The sequence below is a fragment of the Cylas formicarius genome, unplaced genomic scaffold, assembly GCF_029955315.1.
Source record: "Cylas formicarius isolate icCylForm1 unplaced genomic scaffold, icCylForm1.1 PGA_scaffold_12__32_contigs__length_19106922, whole genome shotgun sequence".
NCBI classification, from domain to species: Eukaryota; Metazoa; Arthropoda; class Insecta; order Coleoptera; family Brentidae; genus Cylas; species Cylas formicarius.
In genome coordinates, this window is record NW_026844225.1 from 14,978,059 (window position 1) to 15,002,697 (window position 24,639).

At 34.3% G+C, this 24,639-nt stretch overlaps 1 protein-coding gene across 3 annotated transcripts; it reads right to left on the reverse strand.

The window, feature by feature from the left end:
* Positions 1-11: 11 nt before the first annotated feature.
* LOC132695857 (kinesin-like protein KIF13A) lies at positions 12-24,329 on the reverse strand. 3 transcript variants are annotated; one of them, XM_060660395.1, is made up of 23 exons: positions 24,068-24,329; positions 22,977-23,064; positions 20,037-20,200; positions 13,005-13,273; positions 11,863-12,949; positions 10,736-10,879; positions 10,288-10,628; positions 10,082-10,225; positions 9,860-10,024; positions 9,427-9,754; positions 8,696-9,367; positions 7,123-7,314; positions 6,758-7,063; positions 6,382-6,524; positions 6,240-6,257; positions 5,821-5,983; positions 4,689-4,763; positions 3,133-3,302; positions 2,830-3,069; positions 2,480-2,777; positions 2,232-2,423; positions 2,018-2,176; positions 12-1,925 (listed from the first exon to the last, which is right to left on the reverse strand). In XM_060660395.1, exons 1-23 carry the CDS (start codon positions 24,120-24,122, stop codon positions 1,849-1,851), a joined length of 5,490 nt encoding a protein of 1,829 aa, XP_060516378.1. In that variant the 5' UTR covers positions 24,123-24,329; the 3' UTR covers positions 12-1,848. The 3 variants fall into 3 exon arrangements, with proteins under 3 accessions (XP_060516378.1, XP_060516380.1, XP_060516381.1); XM_060660397.1 differs by lacking the exon at positions 6,240-6,257; XM_060660398.1 differs by lacking the exon at positions 4,689-4,763.
* Between the last annotated feature and the right edge of the window lie 310 nt (positions 24,330-24,639).

Sequence of the window (24,639 nt, forward strand, 5' to 3'; positions counted from 1 at the left end):
GTTTTAAAGACTAAAGTGTTAAATAATTTAATAATAAACAACAAAAATATACACAATATATAAAATATTCATATTTGCAATATTACAACTGGAGCCAACCTACAATAAAAAAAAATAACACAACAAAACCCACAAACAAACAGTAAGCGTTAAAATTGAATTAGAGACAAAAATATTAATAAAATTGTTTTATTTACATTGTTTTAATGTACAGGTTGATAGAGATGATTCAAAATAGGGACTTTTGATTTTAACGATGTTGGTGCGGAAGGCAGCTATATCCTAATTAAAGACAGGATACCCCTATGTTTCCTTCCTGTTAGTAGTTAAAATGTAACAAAAAACATGAACACCAGAGGTATCCCTCTTTAATGTCGTAGGTATGGCGAAAATTTTATAATTTAATTAATACACGAAAATATTTCTTTGCGTAATAAAGGCCATCTTCTAAATGAATTGTTCTACTCATTATTGCTAACGTTATTTTAAAAATATTTGCCAAGTCTAATACACATTTGTTCAAATTACGACACCGACGTTGATTAACTAATAAGCTTGTTTGTCTATAATACACTTGGAATATAAAACGCGATGTTTGTTTTAAATAGCGGGAAATATTTGTTTATTTTTTGTACAAATTAACGGATTTCATTGATCGATTATAGATTTTATGGTAATTATTATACTAATGTATTAATGTGGACAGATTTGTTTAGAATGGACAGGCGAGAGGTTTAGTTTAATTTTTTTAATGATCGAAGTCGTATGACCTATATCAATTTGGACTACCAAACCTTAGCCTTTTTTGTGAATTAATACGTCACTGAGCAATAATGTATAAAATGATACAGGACTAGAAAATATTGCGCTCTTTATTTAATTCGATTTAACATGGAATGTTCAACGACATTGAAATTTTTTTTATTTTATATATAATAATTCAGAACAGCCAACATATATCGTCAAAAAAATAAAAGTGAGCAACTGCTTCTTTTATTTCATTCGCACTTAAAAAAGCCCTTAAAACACTTTTGACAGACAAATACTAAGTATTGACTGAATCAAATGCTTTCTAACACTGATTTGGCGAAAAAAATATATAGTAAAATATATGGAACTATTAAATTCTACATTCTAGACACTCAGATAATTTTTAAATACTTCTCGTCTTCTACTCTCCCTAGGAAGTATTACTCTAAAATATTTTAAGTTAAAGAGATAAAATATTTTTGTTGATTCAGTAGTTTGCCTTCAAAATTTTGCTAAACTATTTCCATATAGTTTAGCATTATTTGACTCCTGTGTAAACTAACAACCATATCACAGAAATAAATGCTTAAAATAAATAAACCAAGACGGGAAACAAACACAACATAGACAGTGGTTTAAGTATTTTTTTCTTTGACATTTTCCAAATAAGGTTCCTTGTTTAGTAATAAATGTCACTGGTATTTTGTGTTTTTTCCAAAAGCGGAGGTAGATGTGTGGCTGAACATACATAATATTGCAGTTAATCTCGTTGGACAAAGCGATAAAAGAGATAATTTTCGCATGACAGGAATTGAAAATTATAAAATAGGTAACTGATTGAAATGTGCATTTTGCTAATTCTTATCATTTTACCACTTTAATGTATATTTTTATATCCCATAGAGCTTTGGGTGCAGCCAAACTTAAGTGCGTTTTGGAACTACAAAATGGCAAGTACAATTAACGATATGCCATTGCATGGACGGGACAATATGTATTGAATGTGTCACGTACAATAAACGGCAAAATGGCAATAATAAATATAGGGTGGAATTACTGGAGGGGTAGTTCAGGTGCCCAAGTAGCTGCTGATTTGATCTACTTAGCTTTTGAGCTCACTCTCATACCAATACTGTTTAATCCACTCCCTCTCGATTTCGACTTTGGTAATGAGTCTAAAAAAAAATATTTTATCATTCCTTTTTTTAATTTAAATTCTTACTACTCCGCCTATTTTTGGAAAATTATTTTCACTATATATACCAACCTCTATTTAATGTGCATTTGTTGTTAGCCAGGGCTTCTTTATCCATGCGCATTGCGCGGCCTCTTCTATCTAAATTCAGTTTGTCTGCCCTGACAAACATGCCATATTTTGGTTTACAAGCGAAATAACGCACCCCTTGTACACTGCCGTCGTTTTTCCCTGAGATAAATCTGTTAAAATATCCCCTTTAAGATTAACGAGGAAAACAATTTACCTTTCGGTGCATCCAATTCCACACCGATCCAAGTGCCCGCAGCAAATTCAGTTTCCCCAATATAAGCAACAACCCCTGTGAAATTATATGGTCTAATGGATACACTCTCTCCTAACACAACCCAATCAGGGACGGGTATATCTGGTATTTTCGATAGGTCCGCTTTGGAGCCATAGTGGTTTTCGTGTTCATCTATAAACGCAATACCAGAATAGTTAAAGTTATTAAATTATCGATTATCTAACGACCTTCTAGTTTATCAGTGGAACTGGCCATGGAGTCATCCTCGTGATGGGAGATAACGTTATTAATTTTTTCAAACGATTGAATTTTATTTATCCGGACTTGAGGAAAAGACGCCCTTTGGGGCATATTTTTGGTTGCATGTTTCTTCCTACGCACTACCCTAACGGGCGACGATTGGACTTTCGTTGAATTGTCATTATCGTGATGTTGAGTCGAATCGCTGTTTGAACTATTCATTATATCTTCAGAACTTTCGTTAGCTACTAAATCTTCCGCCCTTTCTTCTAACAAAGGGATTCTCTAAAATAGGATGCATCAAACAGCGTTAAGTCTTTTAAATCGTTTAACGTACATTTATGCAAGTTTCCGTTTCAAAAGGACGACACTCAAAGTCCGGGGTTTCGTCTACGCTAATACTTTTTAATGACACGGAATCATCACTTGAAAGATTTGTAATGGACACCGCCTGTGAACCGTAACCGCTAGAACTTGTAGAAGGAGTACCGGTTCTTGGTGCTAACTCAGTTAAGGAGTCTAAAGTCCGAGACGTGGGTAATAACGCCCTTTTAGAATTTTTTCCCCTATAATTATTCTGAAAATAAAAAAAAAAAATCTCGTCTGATCGTGACATGCGAAGCTAGATCTGCGTTCTTACATGGAAACTGGTCTTGTCATTTATTCCGTCTTCAGTTTGTTCCTCTATTGTGTCGTCGGTTAAAAAGTCGAATGAATGTTTCCTTGGCAACATTTTAATGGGTTCTTCATGAAGTGTGGTCATTCGCAACCCCAATTTCGTATTCGCTGGAGATGTGATTCCAGGAAACACTGCAATATTGTTGTATGTAAATTAACGGACGTTCCGCAGAATTTACGATCCAAAAAGCAACTCCCGTTGCGAAAATGGTTGTCCCTTTTTGGGAAACTTGCTCCTTTCCGTGGAAAATTTTATTTGAATGTGATTTGTTATGAGGGTTCGAAAATTGCAAAAAAATTAAATTTGAAAAATATTTATATTGTATGACGATAATAAAACAACTATTAATTTCAGATAAAAACGTTAAACGTACAGTCAATGCTGAACCTCAAATACAAAGGGTTGGAACAACATATACGACTCCACAGATAATGAATGAGAAATTAGATTGGTGCCTTTCTTATAGCAGAGATAATGAAACATAGTAATTTTTTAAAACAATAATTTTTTTCATTTTGCATTCGAGGGTTGATTTATGGACATAGTGTATACAGGGTGAAAGAAAAACCTTGGTCAATCAACTTCCACTTGAGCGCTTTGTTCTCAATATACGCGGTGTCAACATAAACTTTTTTAAAATGATATCTATCTCCAGTGTTTTTGAGTCTTTTTTTGGAAATTGATGCATATGACACACTTATCTATGATTTTGACGAAAAAAAACTTGAAAAGGGGTGTGTGTTAACCTTTAACCCATATTTTTTCTTGAACTATCTGCGTTTTGTGGTTGGCTGAAGGTATGTTGAACTTTTGTGTCTCTTCTAAAATCTTGATTAGAAGCTTCTTTAAATAAACTTAAAACAAGATCAATTAAAAGGTACCACATACATCTGTGAAAACTATCAGGTAAAGTAAAAACAAAAAATCTAATTAATATAAATTATAATAAATATACATTTTAAAAATATTAACCTTGTATTTTAAAAACCAAATTTTCAAAGTGAATGCCAAAAGAATATATGATTTAGGGATTGTCTTCCGTTTTTATAACACCCTGCACATATAAATATAAATATAAAAATCAATTTCAATAAGTCATATAAGGTATCAAAGTATCAAAAGTAGACATACAAAACTAAAGGTAAACACGAAAATTACCTATGGATGGGGCTTGGGTAAGGGAATCGGTTTTAAAGGGTGAAAATGCAAGAACAATATATTTTCCTCTGAAATAATAGCTGTGTAATATTAATTGAGTTACATTCGTAAACACCCCCGGCAATTAGCGTAAATTTGAAATCTATTTTTGCATTTTTGCATTATCACGCGGTACAGCGAACTTTTTGTCATTTCACCCTTAAAAATCTCCCGACAAAAGCTATAAGAAAAATAGTAGATAGGATACAACTAAACAGAACTAATAAAAATTAAATAGCCATTCCAGTGTGTGAAGAGCAACCAAAATTAAAAAGGGCTAAACGTGTAAATGCTTTCTTTTGTCCACATAAATAACGTACGTTTGGTACTGCTGGTTGGCTGTTGCATTCTTAGGGAATTCAAATTTAAGTTCAGATTTAAGAATGTGGGGCGGGCTGAAATATTAAAAAAAATAAATTGTTGTTGGTTCGTAACCTCAAACGTGCAATTGAACATCCTATCTACATCATTTTGGACTTGTACACTTTCAAAATGATACAGTGATCATTTTAAAGTCAAAGAGACACATCTTTCCTTCTAACAGTCAACACTCATGCAAGGTGAATTGCCAATTGGTCTCATATCGGATAAATTTGGTTCGAGGCGAAAATTTAGAGACGAACCAGCCTAATGAACAACTACACATGCTCCCACGATGCTTACGATCTTTCAGTTCAATTTGTCAGAAATTTTGCTTGGAACAGAATTGTAATGATGCCAACTTTTTGTTTAATTACAATAATTCCACTTAATAGACTGTTGGCTCACATTACACGACTGTTCAAAGTTGTCTCTGTGACTTCATTACAATAAACATATTCTCTGCGACATCATTTCGACTCACAGTCTCATTACCCAAAAAGTATGTTCCTAGTTATTTTAGTTTTGGTTAAAGCTAAAACCAAAAGCCTTATATATTTACAATTTTTGAAAACGTTGCAAGCTTCTTGGAAGGAGGATGAAAAAAGATCATTTTTGCGTTAGTCACGACATGCGGTAGTGCTATATTTTACAAGTGCTTCGATTTTCGTATTTGTACAATTTCACAATATATAAGGACTTTGATTAAAACTAAAATGGCAAATGATAAAGTCAAACCATGCGTTCGTTATTTCATCTACACTCTTTCCTACGAGCTACAACACTGTTTTGAGTTGCACCAAATAGGATGCATCAAATGCTCAAAACCAGTCAATTGATTCAAGCATCATATTCATATTTCCCTTTTAGTTTATCCACCTATTTTAGCAATCTTAAAATAAAAGCAAGCCTCCATTTTACCTGAAAGAATGGAGCCTTGTGTGGTTGCAAAAACAAAATCCAATGTTAGTGGCGTTATTTTTCCATATGCTAAATTTCAAAAATCAAGAGAAAATACAAAATAAAATCCCATTCGATGGCCGTTAATGAGTTTACACAGAAAAATCCGCAATAATTTATTGAGATACATACCGAGACCGCCGTACGTCTTGGGAGGAGTGGAATCCATTTCTTTTCCAGAACTACTTCTGGGTCTCAGAGAAGTTAAACTGTGCAACTCACTATTTAACTCCGAAACACTTTCAGATCTGGACATGTGCAGCGATTCAGTGCTCATTGTGTCGAATCTCATTAGCTGCAAATAATTATATTTGGCATTGCCAATAAATAATATATAGGGCATTTCAAAGAAAATTGCTGGAGAAAAAATAATGCCCTTGTTCCAAAAAAGAGTACGTATATGTACATTAAAGTTTAAAATTGATATGAAACTATCAACTTTTATTTAGATTTACTTTTGAAATACCCCCTGTAAAATGATTAAACCACATATTTCCGTTAAGCATACAAGAGCGGGCTGCTGGAATTGATGAGATGGATGAAAAACATACCCCCTTGGTTTCCAAAGTCTGTGCAGCGATAAGAAAAGTGAATATGCATTACAATTGTCTACTATTTGCGCTATTCCGCTAATTAATTGCAGAAGTGTGAGAAGGAAAAAAGGTAAAATATTTTTTCACTAATTAGTTTTACCTGTGAGAAATTCGGAACACTGACTGTCTTCCTCATCAGCGGCTGGCCTTTAGCTTGCAGTAACTCTTTTACGGCTACACTTTGCCTTAATCTATCCAATGTTAAAATACTTTCCACCGCGCTTACACCTCTTGTGTACTTTTCTAGAATATAAAGGATTTTTTTTAGCACCCAAACTTCATTTCAACTATAACCAGGGTGGTTCCAAATAAGATGCTAATTATAAACAGCAGATTATGAGTGTGAATCTTTTTATCTTTCCCATAAGATGCCCTGTATACGTCAAAAGTTAAAAATGGTTGAGGATATAGGTTGATCTGAACTTCACTTAAGAATCAGCGTCTTTTCTGAAACAGCCTGTATAAAAGCAACTAACCAATGTAAGTCTCTCCGTCGCATAAAGATGAGTCTTCTCCAGAAGCGGCTAACTGAGCAAGACTCTCTCTATCCTCTAATTCTTCACTAGCTTTAGGAACATTTGAAACGACTAAATAAGTAACACCACAAGATGTAATGAGATCACTTCTAACTATTTTTGATTTGATTTGATTTTTGATTCGATCAGCGATGCTTTGCCTTTTATAAATATTTATAGACAAGCGCTTTCTTAATACTAAATCCATCGGCGCGGGATGCGACAACCTTACTGTCACCCTAAGGATCATATAAACTCGTTCGTTCGCTGAAAATCGTATTACTAAAATGAGCACATGCATTCAGACCAATTCAAAATTTACGTACGTTCTGTAACTTTATTAAGGTATTGACTGTCATGAATCGACGAATCCCAACTAACGATAGCGCAAACATCTTTTTCATAGTGTTGCACGATATGTAAACTATAAAATGGTCGTCCATCCTCTTTTGGTAGGATCGAGTTAACACCCGTTACCGTCACTTCTTCTCCCGATGGATGAGTAGATAAATCATCAGCTAAAGGAAGCGGGTTGTTTAAAAATAAAAAATCATAGGATTTTTCATTTGAAAGAGACAATATGAAATTCTGAACTTGCAAGCTTTTAGATCATGTACAGGGGAAATCGTATTATTCGGCGAAATCAATCTCAAGCTTTGAACTGAGGTGACTTTTACTTAATGAAAATCCATGTCATTGACATGACAATTGTTTCGACAACACCGTCTATTTATCAAATGTAATATTTACAAACTACCTGGTACTATATATAACGAAAAATGACCATAAAACCTTAATTAATGTTGTGAGAATTTAAGTTCAATAAAGGAGAGGTATTTAAATCCAATTGATCGTTAATTTGAATGTCTCATTTTGTTAATCTCCATGGCTTCCAATAAATTTAATTTTCTAGTTTTTATGGCTGTATGTAAAATATCAAAATTGTCGTCAAAAATGTGTTTTTCTGTGTTTAAGTGTGTAGCATAATTAGAACCTAGACTATTATTTTTAAACGCTCTTTTATTTTCGTTAATGCGTGTCTTGAAGGATCTAGCTATTTGTCAATATAATTTTTTTTTAATATTTTTTTTTATTTTTTATATATTGGACAAACAGGTAGATCCTTCCAGAAATGCATTAACGAACATAAAAGAACGTTTAAAAACAACAGCCTAGATTCTAATTATGCTACACACTTAAACACAGAAAAACACATTTTTGACGACAATTTTGATATTTTACATACAGCCACAAAAAGTAGAAAATTAAATTTATTGGATGCTATGGAGATAAACAAAATGAGACATTCAAATTAATGATCAATTAGATTTAAATAACTCTCCTTTACTGAACTTAAATTCTCACAACAACATTAATTAAGGCGCTTATGGTCATTTTCGAGATATATAATTTCGTGAAAATCTGAACTTTTATTTAGTTCTTATTTATTTTGAATCTCAAGATTGTTTATTTTAGACTACCTAAAACCATTGCGGTCGGCGCACAGTTCCTTTGATGGTAAATCTTTTCTCGAGAGATAGAAGACGTTTTAAAAAAGACAGAGAAACTCGAATTTTGAACCAATACACGCCCAGTACAAAAACAACCCTTTATAATATATCATAATTATTCAAAATGTAATTCCCTACTTAAAATTTTGTTGTTAATTTTTTTGTAGGCATCTATTATATATATAAATCAAAATTTTTAACAAAAGAAAACCTTTCTTTATCTTTGCATAAATCTGAACAATTTTGATCAATTTTTTCACTTTTAGCTCTTTAATAATCTTGTTAATTTTATGAACAGAATATTATATAGTATATATAATAACCAGTTTCTATTAAGTTGGGACAGGAAAATCAAATCATATCATATGAAATCATAGGCAGCACATACCATTTAGATCCAGAAAAAGCACGGGGATATGGGGTTCCATGCCTGGCGGAGGACTCCACATCGCAGGAGCACCAGGGATGCCCGTTCCCGGTTGGGGAACGTACACTGCGTTGGTTTCCTCCGTTAAATTGACCAGTTGTTCCATAAGGCTTTTTTCCCTTTCCACTTCCTGCTCTGTTTTGTCAGCTTTTTCCGAAAGATTTTGAAGTTGCGAATGGAGATACAGTTTCCGTTTTTGTAGAGCGTCGTTCCATTTCTCTCTCAAACTGGTCAAATCTTCCTCTTGATAAGAATCAAGGGGTTTCTGTAATCTATTCCTGACCATTACGCCGCCCACTTCGATTTTTATGATCTGCTGGCATATGATCGGTAATGTACCGGAATTCTGAACCGGTTTTACCCTAACTTGAATACGTCTTTGTTGACCCTGTCTTAATTGGTATACACCTCCGGTAAGCATGTCATTTTTCATCATCACCTCAACAGGACCATATTCTCCAAGATCATTAAGCTCTTGTATCTCCACCCACAGCTCAATCTTCCTGGTGAGTTCAGACCATCGGTCCAACAATGACCTAGCGGTAGCCAGCTGTTGTTCCACTTCCCACCCCGGTTTGTATTTCGAGAATCCCGCACTCCTATTACCCCATACTTCTATAGATAAAGCTCCCTCTGCAGTGAGTAAGGAAAACTATTACTAAAATATATTATATTAAAAGGTGTACCCGTACCCGCACAATGTTCAATAAATTCTTCAGAAAGTGTAACTGTAAAGTCTCTGCAGTCGTCAAATCTAACGGTCGTAGAATGTTTGGAAGCATTTTCTCCAACATTTTTATCTGGAACAACTATAAGTTCTTGGTTCCAAAACGTGTACTGACAAAATACGAAATGCGAAAGAGATAATGGTAATCCTGTTGCTTGCTTTATATGAACTCTGCAGGTCACAGTAGTGCTACCCGACTCTTCATCGTCATGTCCGCAATCAGATGAATTGTCTGAAGCTGCTTCACATATACGATCCTGTGGGAACGTACCAGCAACCCTAGTCAATTCAACCTAAAAATGTAGTAGTGTCAATTTATCACTTACGTATATAAAAAAAAAAACGTTCAATACAATCAAAACCAAAATTAAGCAACATGGTTAAAATATATCACATACTTGAAGCCTGCCAGCTACTTCTCCTTGCTGACTGATAATGGGTGTATGGTAGTCCAGGGTGACATCATGGAAAAGGGCTTCCAGAAATATATTAGCGACTCCAATGAGATTGTGATTTTCTTGAGACTCAAAGAACGGATCAGGACTTTTGACCTCCTCCAAATCCTACAACATGACGCAAGATTTAGTACCTTAAAGTCAAATTCATTTAGATAAATGTACCGATCCAAAATCATCTCTATTTTTCTGTTCCTCAAACAGTTCCCTCATGTCAATAATTTTGTTTTCTAATTTTTCCATTGACCACACTTGACTAGAGTTTCCCCTTTTTACTAGTATTGCAGGTTCACTAACGAATGCCCCTTTCTGAAAGCAATAAACAAAAAATAAAAAAAAAAAGCTTAACCTACTGAGTTTATATTTGTTACCCGCCGATTGGGACTTAGATTGGCCGGTGGGATTTGCAATGTGACGCTAAATTTTGTTTGCCTCCTCATTTCCTCAGCCAAAAAATTCGCTTCTTGTACCAGCGAGTTGGCTCGCAAAATATCCTCTTTTAATTGACAAATACTCCTGCGAAACATTTCATCTCTCTCTTGAGCCCATTTTTCGACTCTCATCTGAGTCGTCGGAGTACACGGTGTAGTTTTTCCCATTCCTATCCTCAACGGGTCATACGAATAAGGAGAATATGGCGTCGATGGAGATACCATATTCCTGAGCTGCTGGAATTGCCGTTCGTATTCCATTCGTTGTTTTTCAAGCGCCACTAAAATGATTTTTTTTCTACTTTGAAATCTACCAAACAAACACTTATCCAACATAGGGAAACCTGTGTGCGACACATGGTTAGAAATAGATAAAACACCGATATACCTTGCTTATCCTCTTCGTGTTGCTTTTCAAGCCTAGCTATAGCAACTTGTATTGGATCATTGCTAAGTTCATTTGACATTAATTCATCTCGTGCAAAATTATAATCAATACTTTGTGCTGGAGTTTGGGGTTCTGATGTAGCAGCTACAATTAAATACACGGCACTAAGTAGGAGCTTAAAAGTTGGGTCTACTAGTGTCTGAGGAGTACTACTTCTACTGGGAATTCCATAGTAAGCCCAAAACAGGATGTCTACTTTTATCTGTGTACGAATACGTGGAATTTTTATTGTTATCGATTTATTTCTGTTTTAAAAAAAAACAACAAAAGTTGCCTTTTATAGCATTTCCAAAACCCATGATTGTCGTACTTAAAATTACGCCTTTACAACATTTTTGACCTTCAAATACATAGTCCGCGTTAAAACAGTTTAAATAAAAAATACAAAGTGAGTTACTTTCTGCCACAAAAATAAACCGATCATTTTAATTATAAGCCAAAACATTTTATACACTGACACGGGATTAGGAGTAAAATAAAGTTTTTAAATTAATTTAGTTGCTAGAAAGTTATTACTTTAATTCAAGCATTTTTTTTAATTAATTAAAAACATTTCTATATACATTTACTGCTCTGAAAGACAAAACATAACCATTCAACATAGATTTCCTGTAAAATTTAAAATTCGACGAATTTTTACAGTGTAGTTTTCAATAATTTTCCGGGGTGCAAAAACTAAGAAATTTATCGAAACTTGATAAGGCAATAATTGAACAAAATCGAATTTAACAATTAAATAATATACAGGCTATCTCATGGAAAGGCATTACTTTAATTTTATAATTGAAAATTAAAAAAAGTGAGTTTTTTTCAAGGAAACTTCCACAGGCTGCTGTAATACTATTTACAAATCATCTTGTTGGTCCCTTCAGAGCCCAACTGAAACTGGAACTAAGGAATCCAGAGAATTTGTAAAGAGTAATGGGTGAGTTGCGCAGATTTTTCGGGATCCTAGAAGGGCAAATTTTCGAAAACCGTAACTTGAGAACTGCAAGGCTAACCGAGACACAAATAAAAGTATACAACCTGTGTAACAAAATTAATAAGTGATTCGAAATTATACTTACAAGTGGACCTAGGGCAGTTTACTCTAAAATAGTGATGGTTGCCCCATACTATCCTATCGCCGTGCCTCAGAGGAGTCTTTTGACTAACTTGGGAACCATTTACACACGATCTAGCGTTAGTTAGAGGTTCCAGGAACAAACCATTTTCTTCTATAGTAATAATGCAATGTTCTGGTTGAATACCGAGACCGGACAATTGTATATCAGGTTCCATATTGGATCCGGGAGTTCTCTGGCCAACTACGGTGCGGTCTTTTAAATAGTAGACTAGTAACTCGTTTAGATAAGGATCCGCATTTAGATTAACCAAGTAGTACTTATTTTTCTCGACTTTGATACCCGAGTCTTGAATACTGATGCCCATCTTTTCTAACGCTTGCTGCCTTTCATTTTGAATTCTTTCGGTTTTAATTAACTTTTCCTCCCACGTCTGCGTGTGTTCTTTGTACAATTTCTCACTTTCGCTTAATTTCTGATGAATGTCGACCCTTTGGGTATCACCGACCGGTGATCCGGTCGCATGTTTTAACATTTCCTTCAAAGCTTCCAATTCGGCCCTCAGTTCCCTTATAATTCGAGCGTTGGGATCTTCGTTAACCACCGCATGGTTAACGATTCTCTTCGCTCTGTCTGCGTATCGCAGAGTCGACAGTGTTTCCTCGTAATTGTCAGCGGCAGGTGATATTGTAGCCACCATCACAGTCTTACTGTTACCTCCTAAATTATCTTTCAATAGCCACGTTAACACCGAGTCTCTGTATGGCACGAATTTATCTTTTTGTTTCCCAGACGATTGGTCCGCTAATTTTGATATGACCAAACCAAGCGTCGTTAGTGATTTATTTATATTAGAACCTTCTTTGAGCCTTTCACCAACAGCACCAGTTTTTACGGCTCGTTCCGATCCAGCTAAATCGACTAGAGACATTCGACTAACTTTCTCTCCAGACACACCACTTTTGATATCAATTAACGTCTGGGTTAAAATAACAGAAAACACAGCGTGAGATCGTGATGATTCGCTATTCATGTTTGTCGCAGCGACTGTTCTAGATTTATTACCTTCGGCCATTAAATTGTCTATATCCTAAAATAATTACCGATCGTTACGGCTATTATAATCTGCTATTATTGTTCTATACCTGGAACGATGTGACCGCAAGCTGAGACAAACCGTCGACGTACGGACCTAGTACGTTGTGTTCTCTCACCTTTAGCGACTGTTTATTTGGTTGGGGGTCCAATAGGTCGTGTACCCTTTCGTTATAAATCTCCATGTAACTGACTTCGACTTTGTAAGATAATTCGGAACTTTGCCTTTCAGCTATTAGGCCGAAAAGTGCGTCACACAGTCGCGGAATAATGCCCTTACTGTCTTGCGAACCCATCATGGTGTACGACTTACCAGACCCTTAAAAAACGTATTGGTTTTAGTGATTAAAAATTTAGCAAAGCGTAATTGTGATTTATTGGTTAGTTGCAACGCCCACCAACCGATGATCTGGATGCAATGAAATTTTTATTATCCAGACGGTTTGGATAAATATGTTAGTTTTAAGAAATGGTTATTGTGTCCATTATATTATGTTAGGAATAAACAGTGAAGACAACCTACAAAGAATTTTACACACTTTTCAGCTTTTTAGCTAACAAAACAAAATCCTGGGTGATATCTCGAGAGCGTATTAGATGCAAATTTGAGAGAGTAAGTAGATGACGAAGCACGCACGGAAGTAAAAAACAGTCAAACAAAACGATCAGAATGTCTGACTGCCTAAGGCAAAACAAATATATGAATAAAAAAAAAACAAGATAAAAATATATAAAACAGCACTCCAACCAGCGAAACACGAAGAACAAAACAGAGAATGAGATCGATAAAAATAAAGGTATTATCGTCCATATTGGGAATTACGCTAAGAGGCGGACAAACTAATGAGAGCACAAGGAATGAACACGCAGAACGTATGAACAACTTCAGGTTATCAAAGATATGCAAAAATGAAAGACCCAAAGGAAGACAACAGGGACGATCACCGAAAAGATGGTCACAGAGTTAGTTCTCGTCGTCAGATGAACAGTTACAGGTTAGAAAAATAGGAAAACTTTCCCAGTCAATAGTAGAAGAACAACAAAAATTATTTATCCTATCCAAATCCATTTTCCATGGGATCGAATGGGAAATATTTAACAGTCAATGCCCTATCCATTATTAACCTGTCACTGTTCGAGTTGCTCGACTGAAGTAACTCGAAAATAAAACGATGAGGATGTGAAAACCGTTTCATATTTCCCCTGTCAACTAAAACAAACAACATGGCGATGCGCCAAACAACTCAATTTTGTGTATATCGTTGAAAGAGAGCGTAAACTATAAAATGCGGCAATAGTCGATAACGTTCTGTCCGGTATAAAGGACGCCAAAGGGGAAGGAAATTCGTCGGCAACATTCAATTTTTTCGTTATATGTGTTAAGGGCATTCTGGAAATGTTAGCAATATCCGAACACTGTATATTGAACAATTTTGGTTAGTATGGTTATATGCAAAATATTGCTCACTTTGATCTTCTCCATTGGACATTGTTTACATTGGAGGGGCTCTGTAAGCAATGTCCGATTTTCCACAAATCCCGTAACATATACAAGCATTTATTCACAATTTCGATTACTGAATCAAAGCTAAGAGATATTAACCAAAACTAACGATAAATGCGTAAAGGGTCGTAAGTCCACGGAATGGTCATTCGTCATTAATTTATTACTCTATCTCAATTTCAAACGCACTATACATATAAGGCTGTGGGTACAAATATATTTTTATCGAAACGACTATTCAACGAAGCCATATAACCTTTCGTGACTTGGAATTAATCAAGATCTTTGCTCCAATAATACTGTCGGAAAGGGCTCAGTTAAGATTTCGAACAAAAAGGGAATGTGATAAAATTGTAGTATGTTACAGATATCGAGGCGACGATATTTTTATATACATCGTATACTGTTTTTGAATAGGTAAAATTAATTAGTGTCAAATATTCAAAAAATTGTATACAAAAATAATTCCCTTTGAGAATAAGTTTTTTTTTTCGACACTGCGAGAGTTATCTGTACAGATTGTTGTGTTATAGGAACACACTTTCCATTCGAAAGAAAATTGGCTATCTGCAACCCAATTTTTGAGGGCGTTTTTATAGAAAATTTGCCTTTGAATCGAATATATTATATGGAATATATAAACCACACGAAAGTTAATAAAATGCGAAATTTTATTTTTTTATATATGTATTTATACTGTATTTTCTATTAGTAATTTTAATAAATTAGTGTTATTTTTTCTTTCCTAGACAAAATATATTTTGTTAATATACAACAAAAAAGTAATTTTTAAGCATTTTTAAAATATATATGCGTGTATAAGTACACCTGTTTTTGTTTTTTGTTTCTTTTTTCTTTTAATTGTCCATCAACAAGTAGAGCCCTTCCTGGTAGTTCTTTAGTTATTGACATTTGTCATTTTGTTCTGTGAGAATTACTTTAGTGAATCCCACAAAACGTCAAATGTATTAATTCGGGGCTATAGAACCTAAATATTTCCATAACTCTTACGGTAAATATAACGCGTGCCATAAATTTGAAAAGGAAATTTAGGAAATATGTAGAAATATACAGGATGTCTTACAAAGAAATTTTTCATGAGTCAGTAAATCATTGATTCGTAAACGAAACAGCTTGGTTAAAAAAATTTTTTTTCGAACGTGCTTTTCAAATTTAACTAATTTTTTTAAATAAAAAAAAAAGTTACCTAAAGTAATATTACATTTTTACAAAGGCCATCTAGCGGCCAAACTTTATTTTGAGCCTTTGAGTTTTTCATAAAATTCGAGCCCCAAAAAAACGGCCAAAACTTGTTTGAGCATGAAAACGAAACAACGTTCTCCGTGGTAAAAACTTAAAACTCCCCCTGCTAAAAGTCAAAGCAACGTAAACAAAACTCGGCCTAATTAGAAAAAAAACGTGTGGAACTCAAAGTAATTAAGATAAGAACGTAGAGGGTGCGCCCAACATAATATTCCGCACGCAACTAGTGCAAATAATCAATAACAAAGTGAAAACAGCCGCAACGTTGTTTTCACGGACCGAACACGGCTCCCCTTCCCCCGTTAAATTTTAAAAATATTTTAGCGTGAAACAAAACCAATTTAAAGCGATTTTATCGGAGGAGGGTCGATATACCGCACATTGGTCGTTGGAAAAATACCACATTGTTCCTTGTATATCATAGAGGGTGTTCAAAAATTGTAGGTACACTTTTCCGATATTTGATTAATTGTGAGATCTCTTTTTTATTATAATACTGTGCACCTAAAAATAAAGTAATAAACTTATCTACAATGTTTCCATAGATAGTGAGATAGAATACTCAATAAAAAGAAATTTTAAAAACAGTATCGTCGTATCGAGTACATTAACGTAAAGACAACTTAAGGAAACGAAAATTGAAATTGTCGGTCAATTATCAAGTAACTGCTAGAACGAATCAATATTTCCCCGTCAAATTTTAAAAATATTTTAGCGTGGAACAAAACCCCTTTAAAGCGATTTTATCGGAGGAGGGTCGATATACCGCACATTGGTCGTCGGAATTTTGATCTCTCCCCGAATTGGCAATTGTCTATTTCCCCCTCACTTTAGTTCCGGAGGCTCCGAATTGCATTCCGGTGTTAAAAATCGAACCCGTGTCTCGTTATCTCGTGTTTCCAGCTCGCCACCGAATCGTAGTTGTTTTATAATTAGAAACCAATAGTTTGCTTTAACTCAATTTTTTAAGCGATGTTTTCTTTTTTGAAAATCTCTAACAAAATGATTTTTTTTAGTTCTTTAGTGGACTCAATGGTTCAATTTAATTTAGATTAAATTATTAATTACTTAATTAAATTTGAATAAAAAAAAAACTGCTTCGCATCTGTATGAAGAATAGAATTGAACAGAATAGCTTGATGTTTCGTCGTGATACGAGGACTGCTTTTTATATTTCGGGATTTTCTTAAACAAGTCCTGCCATCTGGCGTCTAACGTTTTTATAGGGAAGTTTGACATTTTGAGATTAGGTTTACTCAGTTAGGTTTTGGCGACTGAGTGTTGTTTGTGTTTTATGTGATAAATTAAAAAAATTGTGACGGTTAAAAGTGGAACTTAATCGGGAGCATTTTCGTGCAATATTTTTTACAACTTTAGACGCGGACTAACTCAACAACAATACATCGATGAACTTAATTCGACTTTTGAAGTTAAAGCACCATCTTGAGTCGTAGTCGTAGTTTTCTTAAGGATGAATTTCGTGAAGGTCGTCCAACGTCGGTGGTTGTAATGGGTGTTTTTTTTCGATGTATAGAACTTTAAGTTGGCATTACTGTTTAAGATGGCGACCGATTTAACAGCTGTCAAGTGATTTATTCTCAGAACAACGCTTGCAAATAGTGCAATTTTATTTCGAAAATAATGGTTCTGTGCGGAATACGTATCGCGCACTACGTCCATTTTATCGTCGACAAAATCGTCCATCAGAGCAGTTAATTCGATTAACCATGGAACGTTTTCGCACCACGTTTACTCTTATTGATAACTCGCATCTCCAGAGACGCCGTACGGTGCGTACAGAAGAAGCTATTGCTGCTGTAGAGCGTAACATTGAGGAAGACCCGAATGAGTCCATCCGCCATCGAGCACAGGAATTGGATCTGTGTCCATCCACTTTATGGAAGATTTTGCTCAAGGATCTTGGTTTACGTGCTTACAAAATCCAACTCGTGCAAGAATTGAAGCCAAACGATCATCAAGTAAGGCGTAGATTCGTCGAATGGGCCCAAAACGAGATTGCCGTTGTTCCCGATTTTCATAAGCGAATTTTGTTTAGCGATGAAGCGCACTTCTAGTTGAATGGCTACGTCAACAATCCTCAAGTGTATGTCGAAACACCGTTACATCTAGAAAAACTGACTGTTTGGTGCGCTTTAGTGCTGGTGGAATCATTGGTCCGTACTTCTTCAAAAACGATGATGGCCAGAACGTTACAGTCAGTGGTGATCGGTATAGAGCTATGATTCCTAACTCTTTCCTTCCTGAATTGAATAACCATGATGTCCAGGAGATGTGGTTTCACAAGACGGCGCAACATGTCACACAGCTCGCGCCACAATCGATTTATTGAAAGACACGTTTGGTGACCGCCTAATTTCACGTTTTGGACCTGTGAATTGGCCTCTAAGATCTTGTGATTTAACACCGCTAGACTACTTTCTGTCTGGCTATGCAAAGTCATTGGTCTATGCGGATAAGCCACAAACGCTTGACCATTTGGAAGACAACATTCGCCGTGTTATTGCCGATATACGGCCACAAATGTTGGAAAAAGTCATCGAAAATTGGACGTCCAGATTGGACTACATCCGCGCCAGCCGTGGCGGTCATATGCCAGAAATCATATTTAAAATGTAATGCCACCAGATTATCTTTCGGATAAATAAAATTCATGTCAATCGAATAATCCATCGTTGTTTTATTGCAACTTACGCCCCTTACAAGAAAACATTGATGCAGTGTGGAAACTGATTTTGCGGGATCGTCATGTCACTTACCATGAGATTGAGATATCTTTGGGCATTAGTGGGACCAGCATACATACAATTTTGCATGCACATTTGTCAGCTAAAAAAATTTGTTAGCGTTGGATTCCAGACAATTTAACATTAGCTCAAAAAAACGATCGTGTTGATTGGTCGAAGGAAATGCTAAAAAAATACGATCGCGATGCTTCCAAACACATCTATGAATCATGGATCTATGTATATGGTCTTTCAGAAAGAGACAAAGCCCACAAAAGTTCGTGCGCGAAGCACCTCGAAACAAATGGTAGCCTGTTTTTTCAGGAAAACTAGCCACGTGTCAACTGTTAATTCTGAATGGGATACAACCATTTGCTTGCCGAAACTCTTCGAAGGAATGAGAAAAACCTACCGCCGAAGAAGAATCACTCTCCACGACTACAATGCTCTCACCGATCAGTGAAAACAAAAAACTTTTTGAGCATTGAAAACGTTGATTTCATGAGCCATACCACCATATAGTTCTAATTTAGCACCTACTGACTTCTTTTTATTCCCATAAATTAAGAATAAATTACGCGGGCAACGATTTTGACACCAGAAGAAGCGATTGATGCGTTTAAAAGGCATGTTTTGGAGGCGCCCGAATCGATGTGGGAAAAGTGCTCTGATGATTGGTTTTATCAAATGCAAAAGTGTATTGATCCTCAGGGCGAATATTTTGAGAAACAATAAAATCATATTTGTTGGTAGCTTATATTTTTTCATTACAATAAATAAAAATAAAATAAATAAATTACACCATAAGGTAAAATGTAAAATTCACTAAAGGACATTTATTTTAAAAACATTAATTATAAAAATTTCAATTTAAAGAATTGCATTGAATGTTTTTTTAAATTTGGAATGCTTCAATAATTGTTTCGTATTCATCTAGGCTAAAGAAAGCGTTGGAAGACAAAATAATTTTAAGGATTGTCTTTTTATGATGAAAGAAAATTACGGTAGTACGATAACAGTGTGATTGTGATGAGTGTCGTATTTACAAAATATTCTTATGTTTTTTTTGTGAATCTTTATTTTGATGTGTGATCAAAAGAATATCTCTCCAGATGACTGCCACGGAAACATTTTGAAATAATCCTATACTTTGTTTTTTTTTTCACCCACCCTGTATCATGAGTGTTGATTCAAAACAAAGACAAATTATGAAGCTCAAAAAATTAGTTGCTTATTTTTCCAAGATCAACAGAACAACGAAAGCCGAAAGTTTTTTTTTTAATATTACGGCGTAAATAACAATTGTACTTGCTTCATACAACGGATATCGATTTTAATAAATATCCACGAGACAATTTCACGAAGCATCGAGTCGCTTCTAGCTAAAAGCCGACTTTCGATCGCAATCAAACCCGCTGGAAATTTTGTTTTTACAGGGAGTTATCCCTTGGGTACACTGTTACGCGACGAGGAAAATAAATAAGGGTCTCGCATTCTGTTTTCTTAACCGAAATCGCTTGAATCGATAAAGTTTTTCATGCCGTTTCACGAAAGTTTAATCTAGTTCTTACCTGTTTGTCCATATGCAAAAATGCAGGCATTATATCCCTGAAATGCATTATCCAGAATGTCTCTGCCGAGACTATCGAACACCACTTCCTGTGATGCAAATTTCCTATCGCCCGGATCCACCGAACAAAAGCAGTGGTCGAATGCGAACGTTTTTGGTTGTTTTCTGAAAATCAACAAAGTTTAATTAATAGACAAAGCTTTGCACAACTGTCATTGTGAAGACTCGTATATTTAAATGCACACATGGTCTGCATCAAAATTCTAAAAATATATTAAAAATAATAAGTCAATGATTTACAAATTAAAAATATATTTATCAAAAACGGTGCCAAAACGATAATGTATTGTGAAAGCTCTTCTTATTGATAATATGATATTTCTTTCATTTTCGATATTTTTATTTGATCGTCTTGAATAAAAGGAAAACAAACCAAAACTATGTAAAACATTGGCAATTTGCGTTAAAATAATTAAACATTTGTTTTCTTTGATACGAATTCTATTTTTTTTAATGACCAATTTAACTATTATTATCGTTATTTTTAGTTAGTAAGAAGCTCTTATGTTTTAAATTGCTCTCTAAAATTGACTTGTTTCATTGTTATATGATGTTTACTCATGCCTTTAATAGCATATGCGCTGTATATATTAATTCCTACGAAAACAAAAATATATTACAATCATAACTCGATTAACAGTTTAATAGGAAACTAAAAGCTCATCCGACATTCTAGATCTAAACCGAATGGTATTATTTTCAAGATTTTGGCACGGAAAGCTACTTTAATCTTCATAATGTGTCGGTCGTATTCTCCAACTTCAACAAAAGGGAATGCCGAATGAAATACAATTTTTGTTTGAGGTTTATAGCAGGAAAAAGGAAAACATTCCTTATTTATCGATTTTAGTCCCGATGGGGCAGTTTGGAAAATAAAGGCGAAATATTACGTATAATATAAATGAAATGCTGGCTAAAGTTTGTCAGCGGTAATCTGTAAAAAGAGTTTCAACCAGACCTACAGCATAAACTGGTTTTATCGATTCACTTCTTCAATGGCGGTTGATTGTGGACATTACTCTTTCATCGATTATTATTTCCTATTTTGGTCTTTAATCGCACTTAGTTGCTAATTTCCAGATTGTTAATTGTAAAGCGTTTACACGCTTACATGTTATGACCTTTTTGGAAAAATATTTTTAACGCCAACAATAATAAAAAAAATGCAATGCAAAAAATTTTATGTTTATTTAGATGTTACGGACATTTCAATACTAATTTAATAAATACCAAAAAATTTGAAAATACTCGTGATCTTTTTCAGAATTTCCCACGCTCTGTATATGATTTTTTTTAAGCTATAGGAAAGAATGAAGTTAAATTTTCTTAAACATCACAAACGCCCGACTAAAAAAACTTTCAATGCAACATTTTCTATATCCACTGCATTTTGTGTTTGAACATATAATTTTCAAAAATTGTCCTTAGTTTTTGTACCTAAATATTTTGATTATTTGCAATTTGAGTCCACTCAGATTTATTCATGGCATAGTGCTACCGAATATGTGATGATTTTGCTGAAGAACATTTTTTTATATTAATATTTTATAGCTAATAAACTCATATTTCGTGAAGAAGAGTAACACTGTTAACGGATTTAAACAGTGTATTCGAATGATCATTTATGATTCTATAGCAAATAAGATCATTTTTTAAGTGTGACGTGAAATTTCACTTTTAGAACTGCACGGTTAGTGATTTTTATAATTTTCTACTATTTCGTAACGTACTGAGCAAACTATAATTTAACACTTCAGTGGTCTTTTTACTGCTTATTGTAACTCTCTTTCCGATGTATTACCATAGTAGACAACGCAATTTATATGAAATAATATACATACATGCATATCCGTTATTTTATTTATCGGTTTCTTCTTTAAAAAATTGAAAACTTGAATCGTCTTTAATAAGAGATGCAAGACCATCATATCATAACGATATGATGAAGTGTTATAAAATAAAATGTTGCCAAGTAACAGCAAAATATTGAAATTCTTTTTTATTTGGCTAATTACCGGAAAAAAATGTCCTTAAACTGTTACATTAAAAATAGAAAAAAATTTGATCTTTCCGAGTTTGTTCACAAATAAAAAACCACATGTAAAATTCAAGTTGTTCTCTATGATTAAAAGATATTGATTTTATAACCTTATCTGCAATTTGTCGTACACATAACTTAGATACAACGGCAACGGCAGTACGTTCATATCGAATAAAGGTTAAAGCGACAAAAATGGAATACCATCGCTCAATTTAAAAGAGCAATTTGATGAAATAGTTTAATCAATGAAGGAACGAACACGAGCAGAATACTGCAAATAAGCACAATATGCTAAACTTGACGTTACAATAGTATTAATTGAGTTAGTCTCGGACTATAGGGGCTCGCATGCATTATGAAATACCAATTTGTAGAGTAATTTTCCCAATGAACTGAAATTGTGGAACAATTTTAATCTATTTAGGGCTAATGCGTATTTTTTAATTATTACAGATACAATTCAATCGACACAGGCACTTTAAGGAAAAATATGTCGTATTTTTCGAACGTCAATCTCGGTCGCAACCATTTTTAGACGAAAGCCGAGACCATTTTGAAAGACCACAGAGCTTTTAATTGCTGCCTTTGTTTTGGCAGACGTATTGCTTTGCGAAAAAGTAATTCTCGGAAAGCTCGACTAATATAGCAGAATGAAAACTCTGGGATTCATGTTTAATTAGTGAATATGGAGTCGAGAGAGTAGTTGACATTTATAAGACCTACATAATTCAAAGCGGAATACACGACAATGGACTTGCGGAAAAGATTTCTTATATTTTAAGGATTATACTGATTTATAATTACATATGATTACATTATAGTTTAAAAAAATTGAATTACCTTTCCACTTTGTCCAGAGTAGACGGTTGATGGAGAATGGTCTGCTGTTGTTCCATCTCCACGACAGATTGGGTACCCATTTCTAATTCTAAAACACATTGATAATAAATCAAAATAATAGAGAAAAGATTTATTATCAAATTATTAACGTATACGTCTTTTCGTTAGGAATACACGACAATAAAAACATTCAAATTTGAGAGAATGAAATTGGTCTGGAGCGAACATTTTTGGAATATTACGAAATTAATCACTAGCAAATTATTAACTTTAAATTTATCGACAGTTTTTGAAGACTTAATGAGTTAGGATTGGAAGTCTAACCGAATACATTATTCATTTAGGTTGCTTTATTGATTACAGTATCTCAGGTAACATTTTAAAAAGTTTATAAGAAAATTTTTGCCTAAATCTTTTAAAAATAAATTTCTTGTTTGCCGATACTAGGTACCTAAAGTTCTCATAAATAATATTGTCGGTAAATAAATAAGATAACCGGCTTTCGATAAATGCCCATTAATCATGGATGGATGCAAAAACTATTTCTCAACAATCTAGGAAATATTATCCTGGTCATGCTGATTGAAAAATTAAGATGAACATTTTTGCACATTACGATGCAGGTGCCTTTGCGGTCACCTAGTATTTGGCAGGTAGGTACAATGTTTTTGAATAAGTGCCCAGTGGGAAACAGGTAAGAATGTTCTAGGAAAAGTCAATGAATAACCTACAATTTACTAAATAAAGGACATTTGTTATAATTTTCGTACTATGACTAAGCCGAATTTGACGTGTTTCTTTGTTGTTATTGTTACCCTTGCCTACAAATTCTGCATTTTTGGGGATGTTTGGATTCCCCATACAATTTTTTATTATGATAAAATAACGAGAGGAACATGATAATGTTAAACAAGCGTTTGGTTAATATTTCGTGAATATTCTGTTAATTTATTGCACCTGAATGTCGCAATGTCAATAAACAAGCCCATCTACTTTAGGGCAATTGAGACATTTTAATCAAAACGCACAACGGCGTTCTCTAGCAAGGGGACTAAGAAAATATTAAACCCGTTTTAGTGGATTTTGCTTACCTCTTCGATTAAAAGGACGGAGCCTTACAGCAACTTTTATTTTGTCAGTAGACATCTTCTAGCGTTTCTTCCTTAATTTTAAGAATAAAATATGTTATATATACATTATTATCACACTTTCTTTGTATATTTATTTTCGTTACTATCCATTTTCAAACATAATAAGTCACAAGATAGCACTTATCACAACACGTAAACTGACTACTTTCGCCATATTCAAGAGAACGCAATATTGGACATTGCGCTGTTCGTACACGTTATATTCAATGGACTGCGCAAATTTTACCTTGCGTCTTGTACATTTCCATTTTTTCAATGACGATCTGTCAGAATAATTTTATTCGTGTGCGTCATTATAGCGCCATCTTGTGGAAAGTGCCTATTACTTATCAAACCCACTCGAAGGATCGCTGACGAAAATTACAACGACAAAACGGAAATAGCAGCGTGGGTGCAACTTACCAAAATGAACCATGGTGTTTTATCTATGGTAACGAAAGCCGACGTTTTACCTCAATACTAATTATTCCAGTATTTAACTTAAAGTTAATGAAGATAGCTTTTGAATAGAA